Source organism: Amphiura filiformis, chromosome 1 (genome assembly GCF_039555335.1).
Source record: "Amphiura filiformis chromosome 1, Afil_fr2py, whole genome shotgun sequence".
Lineage (NCBI taxonomy): Eukaryota > Metazoa > Echinodermata > Ophiuroidea > Amphilepidida > Amphiuridae > Amphiura > Amphiura filiformis.
Genome location: NC_092628.1, coordinates 87,011,385 through 87,034,484, shown reverse-complemented (window position 1 = coordinate 87,034,484; position 23,100 = coordinate 87,011,385). Strand labels below are relative to the sequence as shown.

The following is a 23,100-nucleotide window of genomic DNA, read 5'->3' as shown; positions in this document are numbered from 1 at the left end:
ATTTTGTTTCGCATAATAAATCATGCATAGTATATTGCATTCACTTTGTTGCACTTTAATTTTACTCAAAGTTCAAACAGTTAATGTACACTTGGGCACCATTTTTGCCCCTATGTGAGCCATTTCCCCTTTATGTCCCCACATGACCCCAGACATTATATCAACAGATGCCCCCTGCAGTCTGACCATGAGAGACACATCAATAATGTTCCCCTTCCTGGAGGAAAACAAAAGTAGAGGGGAAAATCTTATCAAATCTAAATACTTTTAGTATCTTATGTATCTAGGGCATGTAACAGCCACACAGCAGGAACTTGGTCTAGCAAGCACGACCAGTTATGTATGAAATGTCATGCACGCTATGGGCCCTTCGTTTGCATTCATGTAGCGTAAGGCGTGTTTACTGAGTTAAGGCGGGAATGTGAGGGGACGGCGGCTCGCTTGACCTCGCTTAGATCTCTACGTGCTTATTAAATAAGAGATAAATTGGTGAATATCAGCGTCTGTGAGGTGTATATTAAAAATCAATAATAATTAAAGCAACGTAAACAAGATGAAAGATTGGCATAGTTTTGTTGCGTGTTGGGCTGCGATATTGAGCAATGCAAAAGTTTGGCGTACGTACAGGAAAGCGCAACAAGATCTGTACCTTGATAGATGCAACATAAGAAGCTAGCTAAATTGCTACTGCCATTAACATTGATGTGTAATGTGCAGAGATTAATTACCGTAAAACTACACCTTTCTATGCTACATCAATGTTCACACTTAAACTATCAAGTTCAAGCTGGGGGAAATTTGGAATACAGCAAAACATTTGTTGATTTGTAGATTTTGATGGGAGTCTGAAGTGTGCAGTGTGAAAAGAGGATGAAACATGCAATATCAAAAATAATTTGAACATCAGAACGTGATAAAGATGTGTACGTAAAAATAAGCCGTATGAAATGGCCTGTTTAATGGTTTACGGTAATGTGATTCTGATGGGTAATGTGCATAGGATTTGACAAGATAAGTTTTGCCATGCTCCAACAGCATCTATTCAACTGATACTAATATGAGAGCAAATAAAAAACTTGCACAAATCATCGTCATCGTAGCTTGAAACCTCCAAGCATACACCCTGTAGCGGAGTATTGGTGCATGCATATGACAAATCAATAGGACATTTTGCACATAGCATGTGAATGTTGTAGACAGGGTGATGGGGTGGTGCCAACAGCTACTCGGATATGTGTGCCTGATGATGCTATACCACAAAATTCCCTCAAGTTACAAGAAATAACTTGAGCTGCAAAACTAGTGCATGCTTGTATTTCACATACAGAATATCGCTAGGAAAATTGAAAAGTTGGTATTGCAGTATAAAGTTACTGCTGTTTAAATAACAGACGTGGATGATTTGATGTGCTTTTTAGATCAAGAAATTGCCAAAGAGCTTTATTTTGTTTATATAAATATTGTTGGCAGAATGTAAAAACGTTGTAAGTGTCTTGTGTTTCGTTGTCAGTTTACAACATTCTTGTATTCCTCTGGACAATTTTGTCTCATCATAATAAAATGAAAAACAGCCTAAACATCCTAAATGTAATTTGAAGTTATTTTCTTAATTTAAGAGGCTCAGGGAATGCTTGTTAGTTTTGAATTCAATTGAAAGACACTTAGAGCTCATTTTCGAGTCAATAGTACTGAAAGATATTATAGATCTAATAGATTTTCCTTCATTTAAGTTGATGAGTAGGCGTCTTATATCAATCCCACCAATATTTACACAGTAATGAAACTTGTTAAAGTGTAATTGAATTTATCCATAGCGTTTTGTCAAATAATAATTGAGTTAATCATATTACCATAGAGCTGGTATAGTGTTGTTCTTCATAACACATTTCTAGGCATAGCACCATCTCTTGTTACCACACACATATATCGCCAGGTTTCAAGAAGATAAGCAAGAAAATGTGCCGCGAAATGCTGGCAATGGACTATTCCCGTTGAAATCCATACACCCCCTATGGAAGACATGACCTTAATCTTCCACACAAGGAGTACTGTATGAATTTCAAATGGGGTTACCTGAATGGGCGACTCTGACATCTGAAATCTACACCCCCTTTATGGGAGATTAATATCATGTCTTCTATAGGGGGTGTATGGATTTCAACTGGAATAGCCCAATGTTGTTTTCATTGCAGTGTTCTCTACTTTGTTCCCTCGACGGTACTCCAGTTGCACTTAAAAGTCTTACCAACCCAAGCTTGCTTTGCCATCATTGGCTTGCCTTCACCCCCTGCGATATTGCGCGAATATTTATATACATGGATGTAATTCAATACTTGCATTAGCGATATGAGCCATGGAGATAATCATTTTCAAGTGCTATTAACTATTTACATTCTTGATTTGATCATTTGCTTAATAATAATTGAATGGTATCAGGTGAAAGTTGTATTTTTTCACTTTGGTTTGTAATTTTCACGATCTGTGATTTTGTTGATGTTTAGTTTTCATGATTCTTTTAATTTTAATTGCATTTGTTGAATTAATTGGGAGTTTACATTGATAGTGTATAGAGATTGTTGTATTTAGGAGCAAAAACAATAGGAAAACACGCTATGTAGTTAGTAGAAAATGTCCCACATTTTGTGTTTCATCATTTGACGTGAAAACTAACTTTGCAGTGAAAATAGATAGGCATACTGATCGCTGGAAATGTCACTTAATTTCCAACTGCGGAAAGCAAAGTCGATGCCATCTTCCGCGTAAAGTATATTTGAATCACCTCCTTGGGAGTTGAATATTGAAATTGCATTTGTCTTTAGTGACAATATCTATGTGCTGATCCACTTAAAGTGCACACATTTGAAACCTGGTATATCATAAAAAATACATGCAAAGATCTTAAAAGAAGATTGACTCGTCAGCTTATCATCGGTGTGGAGTGTAATAAAGAGAATAAAGCAGTTTCAAGGTGTTTATATGCACCCATGTGGAACTTTGCAGTATGAGGTTTTGTAATTGAATTGGGACTTCAGCATCTGCACAAATTGAGGTAATTTCCCCCAACTGAAGTTGAACCGAAACCTGGAAGAATTATTCATGATCCGAGAAACGTGCCAAACTCAACATTTTGCTGTGATAAATATTTCAGTAAGGTCTGATTAAGCAAACTGAATGGGAAATTTAACCACTGTATTCGGATCCCAAGTCAATTTATAATAATATGGATTTTGATGGATTTTTTTCTTTTAGTTTCAATATTTTTTCACACGTAATTGAATTCAGAGACAAGTTCTGTTGAAACTGGATGTTATTACATCGGATATTATTACATTGTTTAATGAATATTGTTTCCAATGGTTACTACTACCTGGAGATGGAAATGTCACCTAGTCTCAGGTAACAATCAATAATCTGTGTAATCAAAAATACTTTCTCTTTGAATGATATTCACAAAAATGGGTTTTAATCAAATCAATGAGCAATTTCAGATATCTATGATTTCAACCACAATATCATAATAGTATTAAGAGGGCATGGTGGCTCAGAGGTAGGGGCTCTGACTCATAATGGAAGGGTTGCTGGTTCAAACCCCAGTGGTGGTGCTATCATGTTGTGCCCTTAGACAAGGCTGTTAACCTCTATTGTCCACCCAGGCGTAGTAATGGGTACTGACATTTATAAGGCCAGAACAATCATTGTTGTGTAGCCCTCAAGTTGGTAAGGGCTCATATTGAAATACCCTACCACGTTTTCACACAGAAAGAAGGCAGGATTCCCCTCGCTAAGCGCGCGCCTCAGGAAAGCTCGGTCATAAAGCGGATGGATTATATGCATCAGTGATACACCCTGCCCAGGATTTTAACAAAGAAGGCTAGCACAGGAAAGCTGCAGGATGGCGCACACCTTCCTGTGTAAGGGAATTTCAATATGAGCCCTAAAACGTGAAGGCTGGGTCGGTCGGCCGATTTTTTTTAAACCTTCAGTTTTTAAAAATCCCCACAAATATTATATATTGCTTCTTCCATTAGAGACATTTGTCAATTTTGACTACTGGATACTTGTTAGGTAATTAATTTAAGATTAGTTTTTCAATAAAATATTAATTTCAAGTGAAAACATTGATTTTTTGAACATATTTGTAAAAATCATCATTCAAAATTTTTTTTAAACGACCCTGATTTGTCAGGATTTAGGGTCGGTCATAAAAGGCAAGACAACATTTTTTGGCCTAATATATTGCTTGAAACTGATTCATTGTGCAAGAGAAATGGTGAACCCCCCACATCAAATTAATTTAGGGGTGTCTGTCCCAAATGCCAAGGAAAAAGAGATACTTTGGCTTGTGAGCATTTCTCTGGCATGACTTTACCTTTACCATAGTAGTAGTGTAGTTCATCTCAACATGAAATATGGCGAATTTAATTTGTGGTGCCCATCTTGAATCAATAAGACAGCATGTGATGAGTACACTTCAGGCTTTAGTCGTGGCTAGGAGTCAATATTTACCGAGATGAGAACAAAGGCTATATTTGTTTTATCGTGGGCCTTGCTTGACTAGTACTCAATTGAGTATGGATATTGCACAGCCTGATGATGTTGTGCAGGTAAATGACAGAGAAAATTGTCATGTAAGATTTGGTTATGATGATATGATTTTAATGATGCGTCAAATTTTACATAATATGCTCTCTTGTCATGCTTGAGGGAACTTCGACTTTTTCTCTGTTAGCAATTTCAGCGAGAGTTATTTTTGGCTTGAAATTTTGTAGTTTACAGTATGTTGAGCTGATGGGTTTGATATTTTTGTTGTGTTTATTGGTGTTTTTGTGGTCACTGGTGCCAGTTTAGAAATTAAAGCAGCTCAATTAAAGCAACATCGGATAACCGGATATCCACTACTGCCAAACCACACTTGGTTTTGTGTATGTTTGCAATGTTTATATTTTTTTAACCATCCCTAAACTGCATTGTAGTTTTTATCCCCGGTGGACTCGGAGAAACTCAGTGCAAGCAAGCAAGTTGAATTTGGAAACCATGCTCAAAATACATAGCCTACACTATTTATTGTCCATTTGGCTTCTTCAAGACAGTAGCATCCACATGTGATACAGGTTTGATCAAAGGCAGTGTATTTATAGCGCGCAATGCGGTGCAAAGTGACTGCGCATCACTACAGATACACCGCCTTTGATCGCACATGTACCACACATGGACCTTGTTTGAATGAAGCCAAATGGACTATAACATGTACAGCGATTTGATAAGTCGGAATTGCGTGACCTATTTCAAGGTAAATTGTTATCATCAAATAACTATTTTTGTTTGTTGATCAATTCATGCAGCAGTTAGCAACCTATTGTGTACGAAAATATTGCTAATTGTGCTACATGTCCCTTTAAAATTTAATGATTTGTTAATGGCATAAAACAATATCGGGTGACATAATAATGATAACATTTTTTAATTTGTTTGGCTATGCTCTTTTGTTTTCGTTCCTGTTATCAGTTTTAATCAGACTCATGCTTTACCTGACCAGGCTGATAATTTGAAACCCAGGGGTTGAAACATTCTAGCTTGATCATGAGCAGGCAGAGATGATGATGATGATGTGTCATTAAGACATTTCCCTTTTGGTCTTTGGTTTGTATTATTCACATCATTAATTTGAACTTGAGTTCTCATTATTGCTTGATGACTGATATTGCAGTCTTGTTGGTAGCGTGTATTTCTTGGCTTTGCTGATAAGTTGTACTATGATGATAATAATTTGTCATAGCGTTATAGGATCTTTGGCTTCTATTATTTAGAATTTTAAGTATTTCATTGTTGATCTGAAAATTTGAAATATTACAGCTTGCATGTGAAATTGACTTTAATTGGTCTTGGTGTGTTTTTGAAGGACAATAAAAATAAATACAAATTTAAAATTAAATGAGTTTCAAAATTAAATTAAAAATAAAATAGAAGTAAATTTAGTTTTTTATCAATTTGTCAATTCATTTATTTACCGGTAATCATTTTACCATGCAGAACCTCAAAGCAAAAAGTTCCACAACATGCTTGCTTAGTTCACGCCCGATGATAGGAAAACAAATCCTAACAAATGTGTCAGTGGGAAGTGCGAAAGTGACAAGAGTAAGAAAAGATGAGAAGCTAATATTTCATATTTTATAACATATCAATATCATGGTGTTCTGGTTGTCCCAAATATCAACAGAAATTGTAGCAGCAGCATATAAGTTTGCTGCTAAATATAACTCAATTTGAATGGAAATGTGGAAATAGATCATGCAAGGAGGTGATGAATTGATTTTAAAGTTTCACAAGAGTTGTCGCGTAAAGTCTCTTGGTGTGTTGTTATCATTGGCGGTAGAGTTACAAACAGTGATGAATGCAGTCAGGTCTGACGTCTGTACTTAAATGGGAACATTTCTGTATGGAAATATGCATGAGATTTATCAGTCTACATTACCATTGTTATACAGACACGCAATTGGAGCATTACTACTTTTGAAGAATTTTTGAATAAAGTTTGGCATTCTTTTCTGTTAGCGTAGATAATACATATAAAGTGGGAAAATTCACTCTTTGTTATTGCATGCTTCAAAAATGTCTTTATATTCACACGTTCGTGATGAAAAGGGTCCGTACATGCCAAGATAATGTAGAATGTTGGTTGCATTGTAAGTTCATTGGCAAATATGCCATTTCATATTAGGTTAACAGTTATGAGACTCGCATCGTCTTTGATGAAACTAAAGATAACTGAAGTCTGATGTTGAATGTGATAGCTAGCTGAAGGATGTGTAATCAATGCCTTTTCATTTGGTGGTTAGAGTGGAGTTCTCATAATGCATGGTTAAGTTTCATTGAATACTTCTATTTGAATTAGTCTATCATTTATCTCTCTGTACCACACAGAACCTCAAAGAAAAAAGTCACAAAACAACAATGTTTGTTTAGTTTATGCCCAATGAAAGTCTTGTTTATAAGGAAAACAATTTCCTCAAAAGGTGTCAGTGGATACAAAGTGCAAAAGTGACAAGAGTAAGAAAAGACAACAAGCTAATATTTCATATTTTTTAACATATCAATCTCATGATGTTCTGGTTGTCCCAGATATCAATAGAAATTGAAGAAGCATCGTTTGCAACTAAATATAACTCAATTAGAATGTAAATGTGGAAATAGATCATGCAAGGAGGTGATGAAACGATTTTAAAGTTTCACAGGAGTTGTCGCGTAAAGTCTCCTGGCGTGTTGTTATAGGCGGTATAGTCACAAATGGTGATGAATGCAGTCAAGTCTGCTTATGGGAATATGTCTGAAATATGCATCAGATTTATCAGTCTACATTACAATTGCAAACACAGACAAAGAATTGGAGCATTTCTTATTGTGATACTATATTTTGAAGAATTTTTGAATTAAGTTTGGCATGTGTTTGTGGAGAATAATACATATAGAGTGGGAAATATTTGCTCTTTGTTATTGCATGTCTAAAAAATGTCTTTAGACACACTTCCATGCATGATAAAAAGGTCCGCACCATGACATGATAATGGGGAATGTGTGATTGCATTGGAAGTTCAACAGTAAATATGCCATTTCATATTAGGTTAACAGGTTTGAGATTCGCACATCATCTTTGATCAAACTAAAGATAACCAAAGTCTGATGTTGAATGTGATAGCTAGCTGAAGGATATATGCAATCAATACCTTTTCATTTGGTGGTTTATAGAGTGGAGTTCTCATAATGTGTAGTTAAGTTTCATTGAATACTTCTATTTGAATAAATCTATCATTTATCACATCTCTCTGTACCAGGCAGAACCTCAAAGAAAAAAGTCACAAAACAACAATGTTTGTTTAGTTTATGCCAGATAAAAGTCTTGTTTATAAGGAAAACAATTTCCTAAAAAGGTGTCAGTGGATACAAAGTGCAAAAGTGACAAGTGTAAGAAAATAATATATTTAATATATTTTTACATATCAATCTCATGGTGTTCTGGTTGTCACAAATATCATCAGAAATTGAAGAAGCATCGTTTAAGTTTGCAACTAAATATAACTCAATTGGAATGGAAATATGGAAATAGATCATGCAAGGAGGTGATGAAACGATTTTAAAGTTTCACAAGAGTTGTCGCGTAAAGTCTCCTGGCGTGTTGTTATAGGCGGTAGAGTCACAAATGGTGATGAATGCAGTCAAGTCTGCTTATGGGAATATGTCTGAAATATGCATCAGATTTATCAGTCTACATTACAATTGCAAACACAGACAAAGAATTGGAGCATTTCTTATTGTGATACTATGTTTTGAAGAATTTTTGAATTAAGTTTGGCATGTGTTTGTGGAGAATAATACATATAGAGTGGAAAATATTTGCTCTTTGTTATTGCATGTCTAAAAAATGTCTTTATAGACACACTTCCATGCATGATAAAAAGGTCCGCACCATGTCATGATAATGGGGAATGTGTGATTGCATTGGAAGTTCAACAGCAAATATGCCATTTCTTATTAGGTTAACAGGTTTGAGATTCGTACATCATCTTTGATCAAACTAAAGATAACTGAAGTCTGATGTTGAATGTGATAGCTAGCTGAAGGATATATGCAATCAATACCTTCTTCATTTGGTGGTTAGAGTGGAATTCCCTTAAATGTGTAGATCAAGTTTCATTGGTGGTGTAATATGCCTCATGCATGAGAGAATAAGTAAGGTTGTAACCAGAAAACCTGCTTACCTGTTTGATCAATTAAGTCTATTAGTGCAAATTGGATCAGTTGTAATTAATAGTTCATATTAACTTGCCCATCTGTATTTCAATTTGCCTGGATATTTAAAATAAAATTTTTGCTGAAATGTTTATGATATCATTAAGTCTTGCTTACCAAGTGCCTTTAGGTGAGGATTTTCTTACAGTGCTTAAATTTACTACTTTGAGAAAGCCAAAAGGTTTCTGGAAAAAATGTGAGCAGACAAACACAAATATTTCATTAGGTCTTGGCAAATGAACTCAGAAATAGCTAACTTGCCCAGCATGTTTACAACTCTCAATTGCCACAAACAAGTGCCAAATTCAAGGTCTGGTCTGCGCAAAAGGCTGAAAATAAAAGCTTAAATAAAAGCACTCACTTTCTGAGAGAAAAAGGGAGCCTTGCTTACCAGAATAAGTTGGTAACATCACACGGTAGACTGTAAAATCGCACCAACCAAATTTGCACGCTACAGAGTCTGAAAAAAAAGATCCTGCGAACCACAAATTGACACACGTATGGGCACTGCCATGGGGTGCTAATGGGTGCTGGGGTGCTAATGAACGCGTCACCAGCACAAGCATCCAGCGCGATCAATAACGTGTATAGGGCGCATTCAAGTGCGCCTACGCGGCCGGTAGTTCCTGGATACGCGATTACAGGGTCAATCAATGGCCGCTTCCACGCAGTAACATACTTCTGAACTGAGTGTCAGGGCCCTGGTAACATGATTTTCTTTGAGTCTAATTAGCCATGAAAAAAATTGCACTTGGCTTTTGAATGAAATCATGTGATCGCTATACAACAGATGTGTATTACAAAAAATCATTACTTGTCCTCATTATTTGTAACATGGTAATACATTACCAGTATTGGAGCTACCTCAGCTGCTGCTATATCACAGGTGATGGTAGGAGCAAAGGTGCCATGGTTTCAATAACATTCACACTCCCAAATTATCATACAATGATGTAATGTCAAATTCATTTAAAATGGAACCATTGATAAGAGACTTTTTGTACCTGATTTGAACAGAATGAACAATGAACATGAGGCTAACCTATAAAGGTAGCGAGGATTTCACTGAGATAGTCCAGCAGAACATTCTGAAATTGTATTTTTAAGTTCATTTTCATGGAAAAATGTGATTTACCTATAATATAATTTCGCAATAAAAGTGGATGGAAATTGGAAGTTTGCAATTAATTTTGCCCATGATGCAATTTCGAGATTGTGACGTTCAGGAAATGCCAGTTTTTAAGCTAGGAAATTTAGGAAATTTCTACATATCACTCACTTTTCTTGGAAAAATGTATGGGGAGGGGTCATTTATTAGAAGAAATACAACATAAGAAATGTTTAGAGTCAATCAAATGTCAGATTTTGACATGAGTTCAATATCACGATGAATACATTGTACCTGACACCATGCGCGTACGCAGGAATTTCTTAAGGGGGGTGTGATGATTAAAAAAAGTAACAAAATAAAGAAATGACCGCTTAGCGGTCATCCTGTGGCGCTTGCGCGACGCAGGGGGGTGTCTGAGGGGGGATGTGCCCCCCTCAGAATTTAGAAACTTTTGCAAAATGAAGACCTAATTGAAGCGATTTGGTGGACAATTTTGGCACTATTAGTGTGTAAAATTTTAATTTGAAAAAGCCGAATATTTGGGTAGGGTGTGACGATATGGAGAGGTGTTGGTGTTAACATGTAGGCCCTATATCCATGTCAATTAACAAGTAAATGGGGATGTGGGTGTGTGTGCGAGGGGTGTCAATACCGGGTGGGAAGAGAAAAATTTGAGTGGGGGTAGTTAAGACATCTATTAGGCCTATGATAATTTGATATTATGTCCCCTATGCCATGCTCATCTCCCTCCTCTCCTCTCCTCTCCTCTCCCCCTCTCCCTCTCTCCCCCTCTCTCTCTCTTCCTCTCTCTTTCTTTGCCTTTTCTCCCCATATTTTTATTTTTTGGACAAACCCAAGGGGGGTGTTTCACACACGTAACACCCCCCCTGCGTACGCCAATGCCTGACACCATCCTGGCAAAATTTCAGACCTTGCAACATTTACCAGTTTAATATTTGTAGGCATATTGGGTATTGAGTTGATTGATCACTTAAATGTTACACAGAACATAGTCCTGTAAAAACATGTGTCACATCAAATGGAACCGGTTTTCCTGTATACATTCATATAATCCGAATCATTCGCATATGTAATGTAATTGATGCATTGCATATGTAACGCAACCCATGCATTTACTGTGAAATTGACATTTCTTGCAAGGAAAATGAAATTGATAAGAAAAAAAATAGAGAAGTATATGACAATATTGGAAGGTTTTGGCACTACATTAATCATCGTCAATATTAATGGTGTAACTTGCACCAAACATGTAAACTGATGCTGCGTCACAGTTCCAGTTCCTTGATCCTGAACAGGTTCCCTGAACATGTGATTAGTTTGAACATGATATGTTTAGGTTACACTCAAAATGTGATTTATTGAGTTTAGGAGGAAAACTGGGGGTTATTTGGGGGCAGCAATAGCAGATGTAGTTCTGTATCTCATACAGAGTATCCTAAAAGTGGGAAAAGCACTCCTGTTTGGTTCATCGATATGTTCTTCTGAATCATAGACCCGACTTGCAGGGTCTGTGTTTGGACTTAATGGTGTAAGTGTCTAAAAGCCTCTTTAAATGCCACTCCCACTTAGTGTAAATTGGCCAATGCCTTTAGGCCTATATGTAGTGGTGAATGACATAAACAGAAATTGTCTTTCACCCTATTTGCACTCAATTTCCAAGATATGCACTGAAAAGCTTAACATTCATTTCTTGACCTATTGATATGGTAGAGCCAGAAGTCAATATTCCTGAAAATTACAATGTAATAACCACAGCTGGTAAAACCATTGGGAAGGGGATTTCCCATCGGTGTTATAGTTAATATTCCAGCACTATCTATAGGTTAGAGCCACATCAAAATTCCAACCAGCCAAATATCAATAGCCAGTAGGCCAGCGAACATTTCACACTGACATGCTCAATGCTCTTGTGCTGCATGCTCACAATTTAGACATTGCTTAGAAGGAACTGAGCCAGTTCTATGCACTGGTTGCAGGTTGGTATACTGAACTGTTTTGCAATTTATAAATAATCCAAAAGAGCCAGAAGTCAGCAGTCGGTGACTTTGGTAATAAATTTGGGTAAAGCTGGGAGAGGGAAGGGTAAACCAGAGTTGAAGGGTAGTCCCAACAGGTTCAAGTGCATTGCCCTACAGCATTTCGGATTATGTATTACAGGGATAAAGTTACAGGGTGTCCCAATTAACCAAACAGTGTATTTATCCCTCCTTGACACCAATAGGTAGCAGGAGGACTAACTAATCGGAAATATAAGCCTGTACACAGATCACCATGTAATCCCTAGACAGCTGATAAAACCTCAAATGGTAAATCCAGAGACAAGGGGGTTGCCTCATCAGTGTCAAGTACATAGGTGTCACATGGTATACAGTCAATGTATATGAAAAGGTTCTATTCAATCCAACCCTTTCCTGAAACCGATAGATAGTGGGATGAGGGAATGAATGACTAACCAATCTGGAAGAGTCAGGAGTGGAAGCTTTGTATAGATTACCATCTAATCCCTGTGCATCTTGTAAATCCACTGATGTAAGAGGTTTCCTCCAGAGTCTGCATTCAAGATGTGAAACAATGCAATCTGTCAGGACACAGTCCTTTGACCTGTAGCACTATTGGATGATGACTACTGAACTGAGCCACTGACAATGAGATTATTGTAATTCATAGTGACTGGGTACCGTGGGATGTATAGAGATCAGGTGGGATTTAAAACAAGTGTCACTTGGGGATGAATTTTGCTAAGCACAGATTCTTGATTCATATGCTAGGAAACTGGCAAGTGTCAGCAAATTAATTATGAGCAAGGGCTTGCAATTAGATGCAACATCTGTGCTCCGGTTTTGTTATTGGTGCATAGCAGCTTACCTTGGTCTAGGATGGATGTTTTATAAATTAATGAGATGAGCAGTAAATATATCACTTGATGTCGAAGCTTTATAAGTTTTTATCTTGTGCAAAATTTCAACAAAAAAGGAAAATGTTTTTTTATTATTTTAGGACCGTTTTTCCATGCACTTTTCTATTTGTCTGAAATTTTCACAGCATGCAATCTTATGAATGTGTAGAAATATAGTCAAATAGTTTTCCTACCTGCTCTTCTTTAAAAAAAAAAGTCATAATATTAAGTCTTCAATGATAATAAACCCACGGCTGCGAGAGTCAAGACTTGCATGCACATTAACTGATTAAGAAAAGACCATCATGCCATTTTGCCATTTCCCTATCATCAAAGACTATAGAATTGTATAACGGTTTATTTTTGCAAGTTTAATTTTTCCCGATGTGTTCAGTGTTTTGAGCATTTTTATGTTTTCTTTATTTCACAGTTTGAAGCAGCTACACATTGAAGCCTATAATGGATTAACAATATTTTGGCTGCGTTTTAAATTTACAGTCAACCTGTTTAAGTGTGAAAAGAGCAAAGTAAATCCTCACAAAAATTTCCCGTTAAACAGTATAGAGACGTAAAAGCTATTTCCTGGAGCTGATTTAAAAAAAATTATCAAATCTTGCATAGCTTTTCAGATTGACATTGTAAACTTTTGAATTGGTGCAAAATAGTCTGTAAGGTTTATTTGAAATTGCTTTAATTTGACAACCAATATTTTTAGTGGAAAAATCATAGGCTATGTTATTAGACAAGAAGCTCACATGATTCAATCAGTACGGACTAAGTTCACTAACCAGCCTTTTCCTGTGAGCTTTTCAAGATGACCTAATGTTCTCTAGAAATCATAAATCAATGTTTCAAGGGGTATTCTTCAGGAAATTGCAAAATGCTGGTTAATGAATTTTAATATTGTTGATATAAAGAATATGCTAATTAAGCCAGGTGGTACTGACATCTTGGTTGGGATTTTATTTTTTGTATTTTATTTATTTTATTTATTTTTCAAATTAAAAAGCAAATTTAAATTTTAAAAAAATTAATAAAAGTATAATATATAGAAAGTGAATTGGGGAAGTTCCTTAGCAATAAATTGATTCATATATTTTCACATTTAATATGACAAGCTAAATTTTACTCATTGGCAAATTGTTTGATGGCAGAATGGTTCAATTTGCTAACATGGCAAGCAAAATTTGTCCTTCTCTTTCAAAATGAACAGCAAATTTAGTGATTTATGGAATCAGATCCATTGTTATAATAAATGACAAGCAAAAGATTGTGTGATTCTGAGAAGGAAAAAACAGTATATAAAATGTATCCAGAATTCAATTATGATTTTGCTTTATTTCATGGAAATGAACAGAATATTACTTTGATGTGGTTTTACTAAAGGTAAAATATATTAAAATCATAATACAAATTTTATCGTGGCCAGTCTTACACTCAATTTGATTAAATATCTAACCACTTCAAATATGTAGGAATATTGTTTCTGAACAAAGCAAGGAAAATAGCATCCAGAATTTCAATTTCCTTGGATTTTTGACAATTCTAAGAGAAATTATCATATGCACTTGTGACATCCAAATTTTATGGGTAAATGTTCTTCTCCATGTCAAATAATTTGTGAAATTGTGACAGGCTTTGTAGGAAGAAATTGAAAATGCTTGTGTACACCCATGACCCAAGTACAGCCAAGATACTTGAATTCAATGAGATGCATTATACCAGAAAATTTATCATCTTCTCTGATTATACTAAAGGCTAATTTTAGAGAGTGGATTTGATTACATGGCGGCTCGGTCGTCAAATCTGTGAGATGACTATCCTGTTTGTTTGGAGTGATCACAAGGATGGTTAAGTCTTACACCTTCAGTAAAAGTCTTACACCTTGCTAGAAATCCTATAGTTTAGCTTCCCTGTTCACCTATCAAAACATTGTGATTATGTAAAGGCTCTAAGTGTCAAGCAGATACTTAAAGAGTATCCCTGACCTAAATCATCCTTTATTTCACCTGCACAGGAATACAAAATGGGCTATTCTATTTGTAATCCATGCACCCCCTGTGGAAGGCATGACCGTAATCTCCCACACAGGGAGTGTGAATTTCAAATGGGGTTACCTGAATGGGTGACTCCATTTGAAATTTACACCTCCTGTGTGAGAGATTAAGGTCATGTCTTCCATAGGGGGTAAATGAATTTCAACTGGACTAGTCCAAATGTACATTAAGAAAAGCTTCAATAAAGCCAAGGGAAAAAGAGAGTTTGTCTCTAAAAACCATTATGTGATAAAAATAGGACGAAAATTCAATATTCAAGAGAATTCTCTGCATTGTGTGTTGCAAATGGCTTTTTCTCCTACTTAAAATCCATAACACACATACCGTAAAAACTCGATAGTTAGTATATGTGCTTACTATCTAGCGCTTTTAAAACATGCAAACATGAAGAGCCCCATCCACAAAAGTATAAAGGGTTTTGAGCAAATCATTGATACACAGTTATATTATGAACAAGTAAACTTGTAAATGTGTGTCTCAACCCCATTAGCTCAGTTGGTTAAGCAATTTCATGTTTTCAAATGCACTCGATAGTAAGCACATAATGCTAACTATGACATTTTTATGGTCGCTCCATTGCCATGTTGATGAAACAAACTCTCTTCCTCCTTATCAAGCTCAAGCCAAGTTTCACAACTCATATCAATCTTGCACAAGTCATAAAGTCATATTATATTGTATATTTATAGCTAAATCATCACCCGAAATCATGGCACATTGATATACCCACCACATGAAATATTTCCCTAATGCTGCTAATCAAAGGCTGGAACTTTTGCTATAAAGTGTCACATAAGTAAAATATCAGTGAAATAATATTTGTACCAGGCATGAGAATTCTGTTACAACTGGACTTTGTTTTTCCATTAGTTTGCGTTTTAACAAAAAAAAAATGAACATTTGGATTTAATTTACAGCATTTTAGCCCGATTTATTTCGTTTTTTTCCCCTAACAAAAGTTGCCTGTTATTATATCAAAAGTAATTCTCATGCCTGTTATACAACGCACACACAAAAAGCACAATCTTGGAATGGCTTGAAAACAGTGTTCAGCTGCTTCTCAGCAAGCACTCATCCATAGCAAATGCAATCCAAACTAATTATTTTCATTATAAATGTAGATTTCAAGCTGCACTTGGCTTTCTCCCAAACTTGACCACCAGGGAAAATCATTATACCATTGCACTTTTAGAAGAGTAAAATGCACTGAAATAAAACTGCATCACCTGGTTTTGGGGGATTTTAAGCATATGTATTTATATAGCAGTAGAATCGAATCAGTGTTCATATTAATAATTACCACACTTTTGTATTGATATATTTTCAAAAGAACATTTGCTATGTGTTTTAATGCATGGGTTTTCAATTGCCAGCCTGTGGGTCAAATCTGGCCTGCCAACCAATTATAGTACTTGGCCCTCTAATTTCTCTCAAATATAAAGGAAATGTAAGAAATGCAGGTGCTTTTGGCCCTCAACCTCAAGCAGGCACTTTTGAAATATGTTTGGTCCTCCGTGGCCCTTGAAAATTTGCAATTGAGAATCCTTGTAATAATACATCACCTACCATATGTTGTTAACTACTAACATGGCTTTCCATTTTTTCCAGCGAGAGAACACATTTATGTTCTGCAGATAAACCATTCATCATTTGTTCCTAATTTTGAATTTGTATATTGTGTTTTATATATCAGGGTGTTTGCACTCATTTTGGCATGTCGGATGTACTTCAAAACTGTCCCAATTCACATTTACCTCCAATATAGAAATATTTTTTTTAGTATTTGCATAACAATATATTTATTTAATAATATGGATTACAAAGGACAGCATATTCAGTAATTTAAAAAAATCTAAGAAATTCTGATCTTAGAAATGCAGGAAAGCTGTATGTGCTTTGTTATTACTATGGACTTTTGTATTCAATGGACGAATTATCCAATTGACTAATTAATTAGTGCACAGTTTTGTTCCATTGCCAAAATTTGTACATACACACCTTGTTTTGTTCATTTGTGTCATCGATTTTAAGAAAATTCTGCATGGATAAGTTGCATGTTTATTTGCATGTTGTATACAGTATTGGTGTTGCATATTTATGTAAGTTTAAATGTTTGTTTTGTCTTTTCCCCCCTCCTAACATCTGGTCATAATTAATCTTAAAGAATAAGGAACTATTTAACAATTTAGTATATCATTTTAGTTTTATATATAGTTATAGTATTTTATAAACTATTTTGTAAATGCCAATCTTTGTTATTCTTAGTTTCTATTCTGAAAAATCACACTATCTTTAAAATTTCAGCTCTATCTTTGAAATATTATTTTGGCTTTTCTAACAACAAAACTATTCTGAAATTTTTAATATAGCATAAGACTTTGTCTGATTGATGAGTCCTCTGTCGCTTGTAAACAAATATTTGGATTAATTTCCATGGTGGTGCTTAGACATCTAGCTTTAACACCATAGGCACCGCATTCTTTCAATAAAGCTGTCTTTAGGAGACATCTTACTCCGATTTGTCTATTTATCTATAGCATAAGCTTAAACATTACATTCCCTGCAACTGTGCGTGCTTTCATTGCTCCACTAAAATTACTAAACAACTATACCAAACAAAGATATGCCTAGATGGTGCCTGAGAGAATGTGATTTGAGCAAGGGAGCTAGTTTAGCTATGAGATCTAGCCCCATGATTTCAGTGAATGACGTAGTATGAAAGCAATTATTGTATGAGTCAAGTAGGTGAAATTTGGGATAACTTTAATCAAATGTTGAGCAAAAGACATTTGAGATTAATTCTCAACCAAATTTTTAAGTTGACAAGCACGTTCTATCCTAAATTTGTCTCTAGCATTTCATTATTACGTCTTCTTTTTATCTCAACATTTAGGAATCTTTTGTCACCATTACCATTTTGGACATAAATTTTGATGTGATCATATACCAGAAATCTGTTTCAGTGCATGAATTCTCTCAGACATAGATTCATCATGATTTTCATCTTCCTATTGCTTTTCCGCTTTGGCATCTGAGGCTCATTTTCATTTCAAAGATGAAATGCTTTTATCATTATCATATAAGAATTTAAATATATTTGATGTAATTGTCTAATGGAGATTTTTATTTTTATTTTTCAATTCTTTCATAACAGCTAATAGAGGTGAAAGTACTGGTCCAGGTAAGGAAGCATTAAGATTTCTCCAATATTTAAGAAACAAGAATAGTACTGATTTGATATTCTCATAAACCGAATCATAAAATAATTGTGTAAAGCAAATGAATACTCCTATCATGATGTAAATAAAATGAATGTTGTAAGTAGGCTACCAGTTTAAACAAGCCACTCAAACATGCTGACTGATGTTACTATGTCATGAACAGGACAGGGAATCGCTATTTAGCCTGGAGGAGTAGCAGAAATTGTGATAATTTTGTGCCAGATACTTTAATATGAATTATGTCATATTGAGTCTGCCACCGCCCCCCCCCCTGTCTGACGCTATACTGTTTTATTCAAGCAAGTCAATCAAGTAGTGATTACAACACAACATGACGCATGCATATTTTTTTGAGATCTCATCTTTCACAATCTAATATCAAAATAAAGAAAGCATAAAGATGAATGCGAACACCCAGGAAATGAATCCATACATATTTAGAGGTTTTCACTTGTGCGATCTGATTTTTAGAATAAAGAAAATAATAATATACTAGTAGATGAATGACACTAATACCATTCCCCAATTCCCCAGTCACACGTTTGATGATTCCTTGCACCAACTTTGAAATTTTACCCCCTACATAAGCGGCTATTTTGGATTCATGCAAACTGTTCCACTACTTGGACTTTTGGGGACTTTTGATATTTTCTTTATTAAAATTTTCTGAAATGAATGTGATTAAATGGTTTCTGTTGCAATTGTGGTGGGTTACGCCCTGATTTCCCTTAATTTGATTGGTCTAAAAGAAGGCCACAAATGAAAAAAAATGCGCCTAAATTATTTCATAAAATTTGGAAATGATATTTGTCCAACATACAGATATCATATTCAATAGTTCACTAATCAGCGCCCGTTTATTTAATCATAAGATGTGCGCTCAGTAGCAAAGATATTTGATAGTCAGGATGTTACTTTTTTGTCTCAAAGATTGTTGTTCGAAATGAAGAGTCTGCATGTAGGTCAATATTAAATTTTTTTTTGTTCCTTGTGAATGTAAAAAGTTTCATTTCCTTGTCAAATAAAAATAAAAATTTTGCTTTGCTTTTCCATTCAATATGTTGACTGGATCTTTTGCTTTCTACTATGGATGTCAAAATGAGCTTCAAACCACTTAGACCTTGCTCTGCAAGTACAAACATCAGAATTGAAGCATGAATTATCAAAGATGTCTATATCCCCTTGCCAGACTTGAATGAGCTGTTTGGGATAGGCTTTTTTTCATAACTTGATATTTAAAAAATAGATATAATACTGTAAATTGTTGCCGAGTATTAATTTTCACGCTCAACACAGCTATATACCATGAAATGCAAGGCGCCGAAAATTACAAGAGGGAAAATTACCACCTTATAGTAGATATTGTAGATAAATATCTTTTAAGTTTCATTTCCTTCTCAAATTTGATTAAATTTTTTTTCTCTTTCTTTTGCAGATTCTGTATCATTATCGTTCGCCATAATCATTCCAATAGTATTATTAACAGCTTTTATACTTGGCGCAGTTTACGTCCTCTACAGAACACAGTAAGAGTTATCATTTAATTCAGGGCTTACATTTAACATTTTAATAACAACTGGTCGGCTGTTTCAGCTTGGACCAGTTGGCAATTGAGTTGGCTGTGTTTTATAACTTGCCCGCCAGTATTCACAGCTTGCCCAATGTATTAATATAGACCAGTGCTAAGTGTAAGCCCTGATTAAATTGGTAGTTATATAATTTATTAGAAATGTCAAAATAGCATTCCGTCTTTCAACTTAGCATCTGAATATTCAGATTTCTTCAAAACTCAGATTTACTAGCGGTACATATGGTTTAATGGATTGCCGATTTTCTGCTCAAAATTCTGTGCATTAAGTTGAAAAGCAAACGAGATACAGGCAGGCCCATCTTCGTCATTGATTTGGGTATATTTATTCCTTGCGTATCATGCCTGAGCATGCATTGCCCAACCAAATTTTTTCAACCTTAATGTGTGTGATATGTTGAGCTATGTCTTGACGTCATCTGTTAAGTATATGCCGAGTAGTTTGGCCTATATTCGCTGCTTCTTTTGGCAAATATATTCAAATATTTTCAGTTAAACATACTAAATACTTCAATATGTAAATTGGTAAGAAAAGTGGCATTACATTAAGCCCTTTAGTTATACCGGGTATGTAAATTTGAAGTGTTTGAAATTTGATATTCCAAAATTAACTCAAGAGCTTCAAGATTTGCTGTATTTTTAAGTCCACTATGTGAATGTCACAATTTTTTCCATTGAGGTAGGGCAAAAACAAATGTACCAGCAGAAATATGTTAGAAACATAATTTTAGTTTCTTTCAAGAAAAAATGATAAAAATGATAGTTTATCAGGGATTTCTGAAGTGGAGTGTTGTTTCAGGATATGTATAATCAGGAAAAAAACAGAGATGCCAAAGGAGTAGCATAATGTTGGAAAAAATGAATTGGCAGCTTTAATAGACACATACTAATATTAGGATACTAATACTAATACATACTAATACATACACATACTAATATTACTGACACATACTAATATACTGACACATAATAATATTAGAGAAATATTAGGATAGCTATAAGGATCACTTTTAGGATTAAGTATTGCCTTGGTGCATCTCCATTGTGATGGGTTTAGTCCAATTTAACAAAGGAGAATCAAATCTATGGAACTAGATTTTTCCTAAATCTAGACATGTTTTAAATATCATGCCAGATGGTATACTGCTTAATCACAGTATCAGCATTATTTTGTCTAGAGATTTGATGAGGACTCTCACTAACATAAAATGACGTCAACAGGTTTTCATCACCTATCAATTTAGGTCACGCTTAACATGGTTCTTAAACCATGCTCAAAGTGATTCCAATTCCAAATCGGAGCATTTCAAACAAGAGGGTGTAACTCTGTGAATCATGTGTCTCTCTCTCATGTGTAACATGCACAGTGAGCTGTTATACTGTAGGTGGGGCTATACTGTAGCTGGTGTAATTGGTAGGACATTCAAATGAAATTTGCAATTTTGATGATGGGCATCTTGTGTGTGCAAGTAGTATTTTTTATACAAAACCTAAATGATTTTCTATCTTATCCACAAAATACTGTCAACCTTTTTTTTTTTTAAATGGCGTGATTGGGGCTCGAGCAAACTGGCATTTTGCTCGAGCCCCAATCACGTCATTTAAATTATAATTTCTCGGGCTTGCATCGTTTATTTCCGATCCTCGCATATATTAATTTGTGTTTCGCATTGTCTTACGCCCTGCCAGGGTGAAGCATATAGGCCTGCTTCTTCATTATTTAACCTTTTTTTAAATCAAAAAACAGCCATTTCACATTATACTCCACATTTTAATATTTAACAACAAAAAAATGATCAATGGAAACTTTCCCCTGCATGTGAGAAATATAGGAAAGCACTCTGCTGTTTTGTTTCCTTAAAACATTCATTCTCTCAAAATCAAAAGAAAGTTTAAAATGTATTAGTGATTTTCACTCATAAAACAGGTGCAATTGAAGATAATAATCCGCATAATCGGAACATCTGTTGTGAAAAACAAGTCTATATCAACAGAAATGTGTGGAGGGGCAAACACACACCCCCACACACTTATAACACCCCTCTCCCGACAAACACACTATCTAGAATATCAATAATAGCACACATAAGTAGTTTCTTTCAAAAGGTGCCACGATGCCGACACATTTCTCTGATCACTTGCATTTAATTATGCTCCATTAGTGATCCCACCCAAGCAATTTATTCTGTGGCAGGTGGCAGGTATTAATCCATCATATAAGTCATGTTACTACAAGTCATTGGATTCACTTCATAGAACTCATCATTGCCATTATTATTTACTCTCTATCGTGATTTCACCCGCTCTCTTTCTCATTCTCTTGCTCACTCATTTTGCTGTCTCTCTGTCTTGCTCTTTCTCTACAATGCTCCCACTAATGCTCTCTTCCTTTCTCTCAACCCGGCTCTCAACTCCTAATTTCTCTTTGTAATGTTTCTTGCTCTCTTTATTTTGTCTCCTCACTTTGTCCTCTCCTAATATCTCCATTTCTCATGCCTGTTTACTTCAGTTTTTGTCCTCCTCTCTTTTGCTCTTTGGGCTATTCTAGTTGAAATCTTTACACCTATGGAAGACATGATCTTAATCTTCCATGCAGGAGGTGGATATTTCAAATAGAATCACGCTCATTCCATTTGAAATGCATACTCCCTTTGAGCAAGATTAATGACATGTTTTCCATAGGGTGTATATGGCTTTAAACTGGAATAGCCCATTCTAGAATCCAGACCTGAAACTTTTCCTTCTTTTTAGCTGATTTCCTGTTTTTATTCCTGATATTTACTCATTATTTGTTATTTTCATCCCAATTTGAGCTTTTTTAGCAAGATTTTGTGCTATTTTCCTCTTTTTTAAAGCATTTTCATCTTTTTTTCACAAATGGTCAGTTTCAGGTCTAGGAATCAGTCTCCTTGCCCGTCTTACTCTTCTCTTCATCTCACACACATACACCCCTACACCCTCACCCCATTCATACATGTACACACACAGTTATAATTGGGGCATTGCTTATAGCAAGCACACTGACATTTTTACTGAAATCTCACGTACTATACACGTTATCACTAGCTACAGATTAATTTCAATTATGATTTGTTAACAATCATTTCTTCCCTCATTTATTATTTATTTCCAGACGGGGTCGCCGTGGTAGATATCGAATTCAAGGAGTGTTTACAAGAGTAATGAGCAGCAGTAGAGGGAATCAAAGTCCATCATCAAATGCAAATGGATCAGCTAATAAGTAAGCAATTTGTACCAACAATGAGTATTCTCTACAAGCATGCTCATAATATTATAGTGATTGTAATACAGGGGAAATGGGGTTAATGAAGATAAGTAATTGCAATGATTGGAATTGTGTCAACCAGTAATGTGAATAGAAAAATGGCTCCAATTTTGTTATTTGCTCCATTTTTTTTTGT

At 35.2% G+C, this 23,100-nt stretch overlaps 1 protein-coding gene across 4 annotated transcripts in view; it reads left to right on the top strand.

The window, feature by feature from the left end:
• The window catches only part of LOC140155882 (uncharacterized), an 85,514-nt gene that overhangs the window by 45,399 nt on the left and 17,015 nt on the right, over positions 1-23,100 (top strand). For all 4 annotated transcript variants that reach the window (XM_072178910.1, XM_072178893.1, XM_072178901.1 and 1 more), the window contains 3 exons: positions 18,024-18,050; positions 19,526-19,616; positions 22,812-22,919. In XM_072178910.1, the coding sequence (XP_072035011.1) occupies positions 18,024-18,050; positions 19,526-19,616; positions 22,812-22,919 (226 nt within the window). The remainder of the gene's footprint in view (positions 1-18,023; positions 18,051-19,525; positions 19,617-22,811; positions 22,920-23,100) is intronic.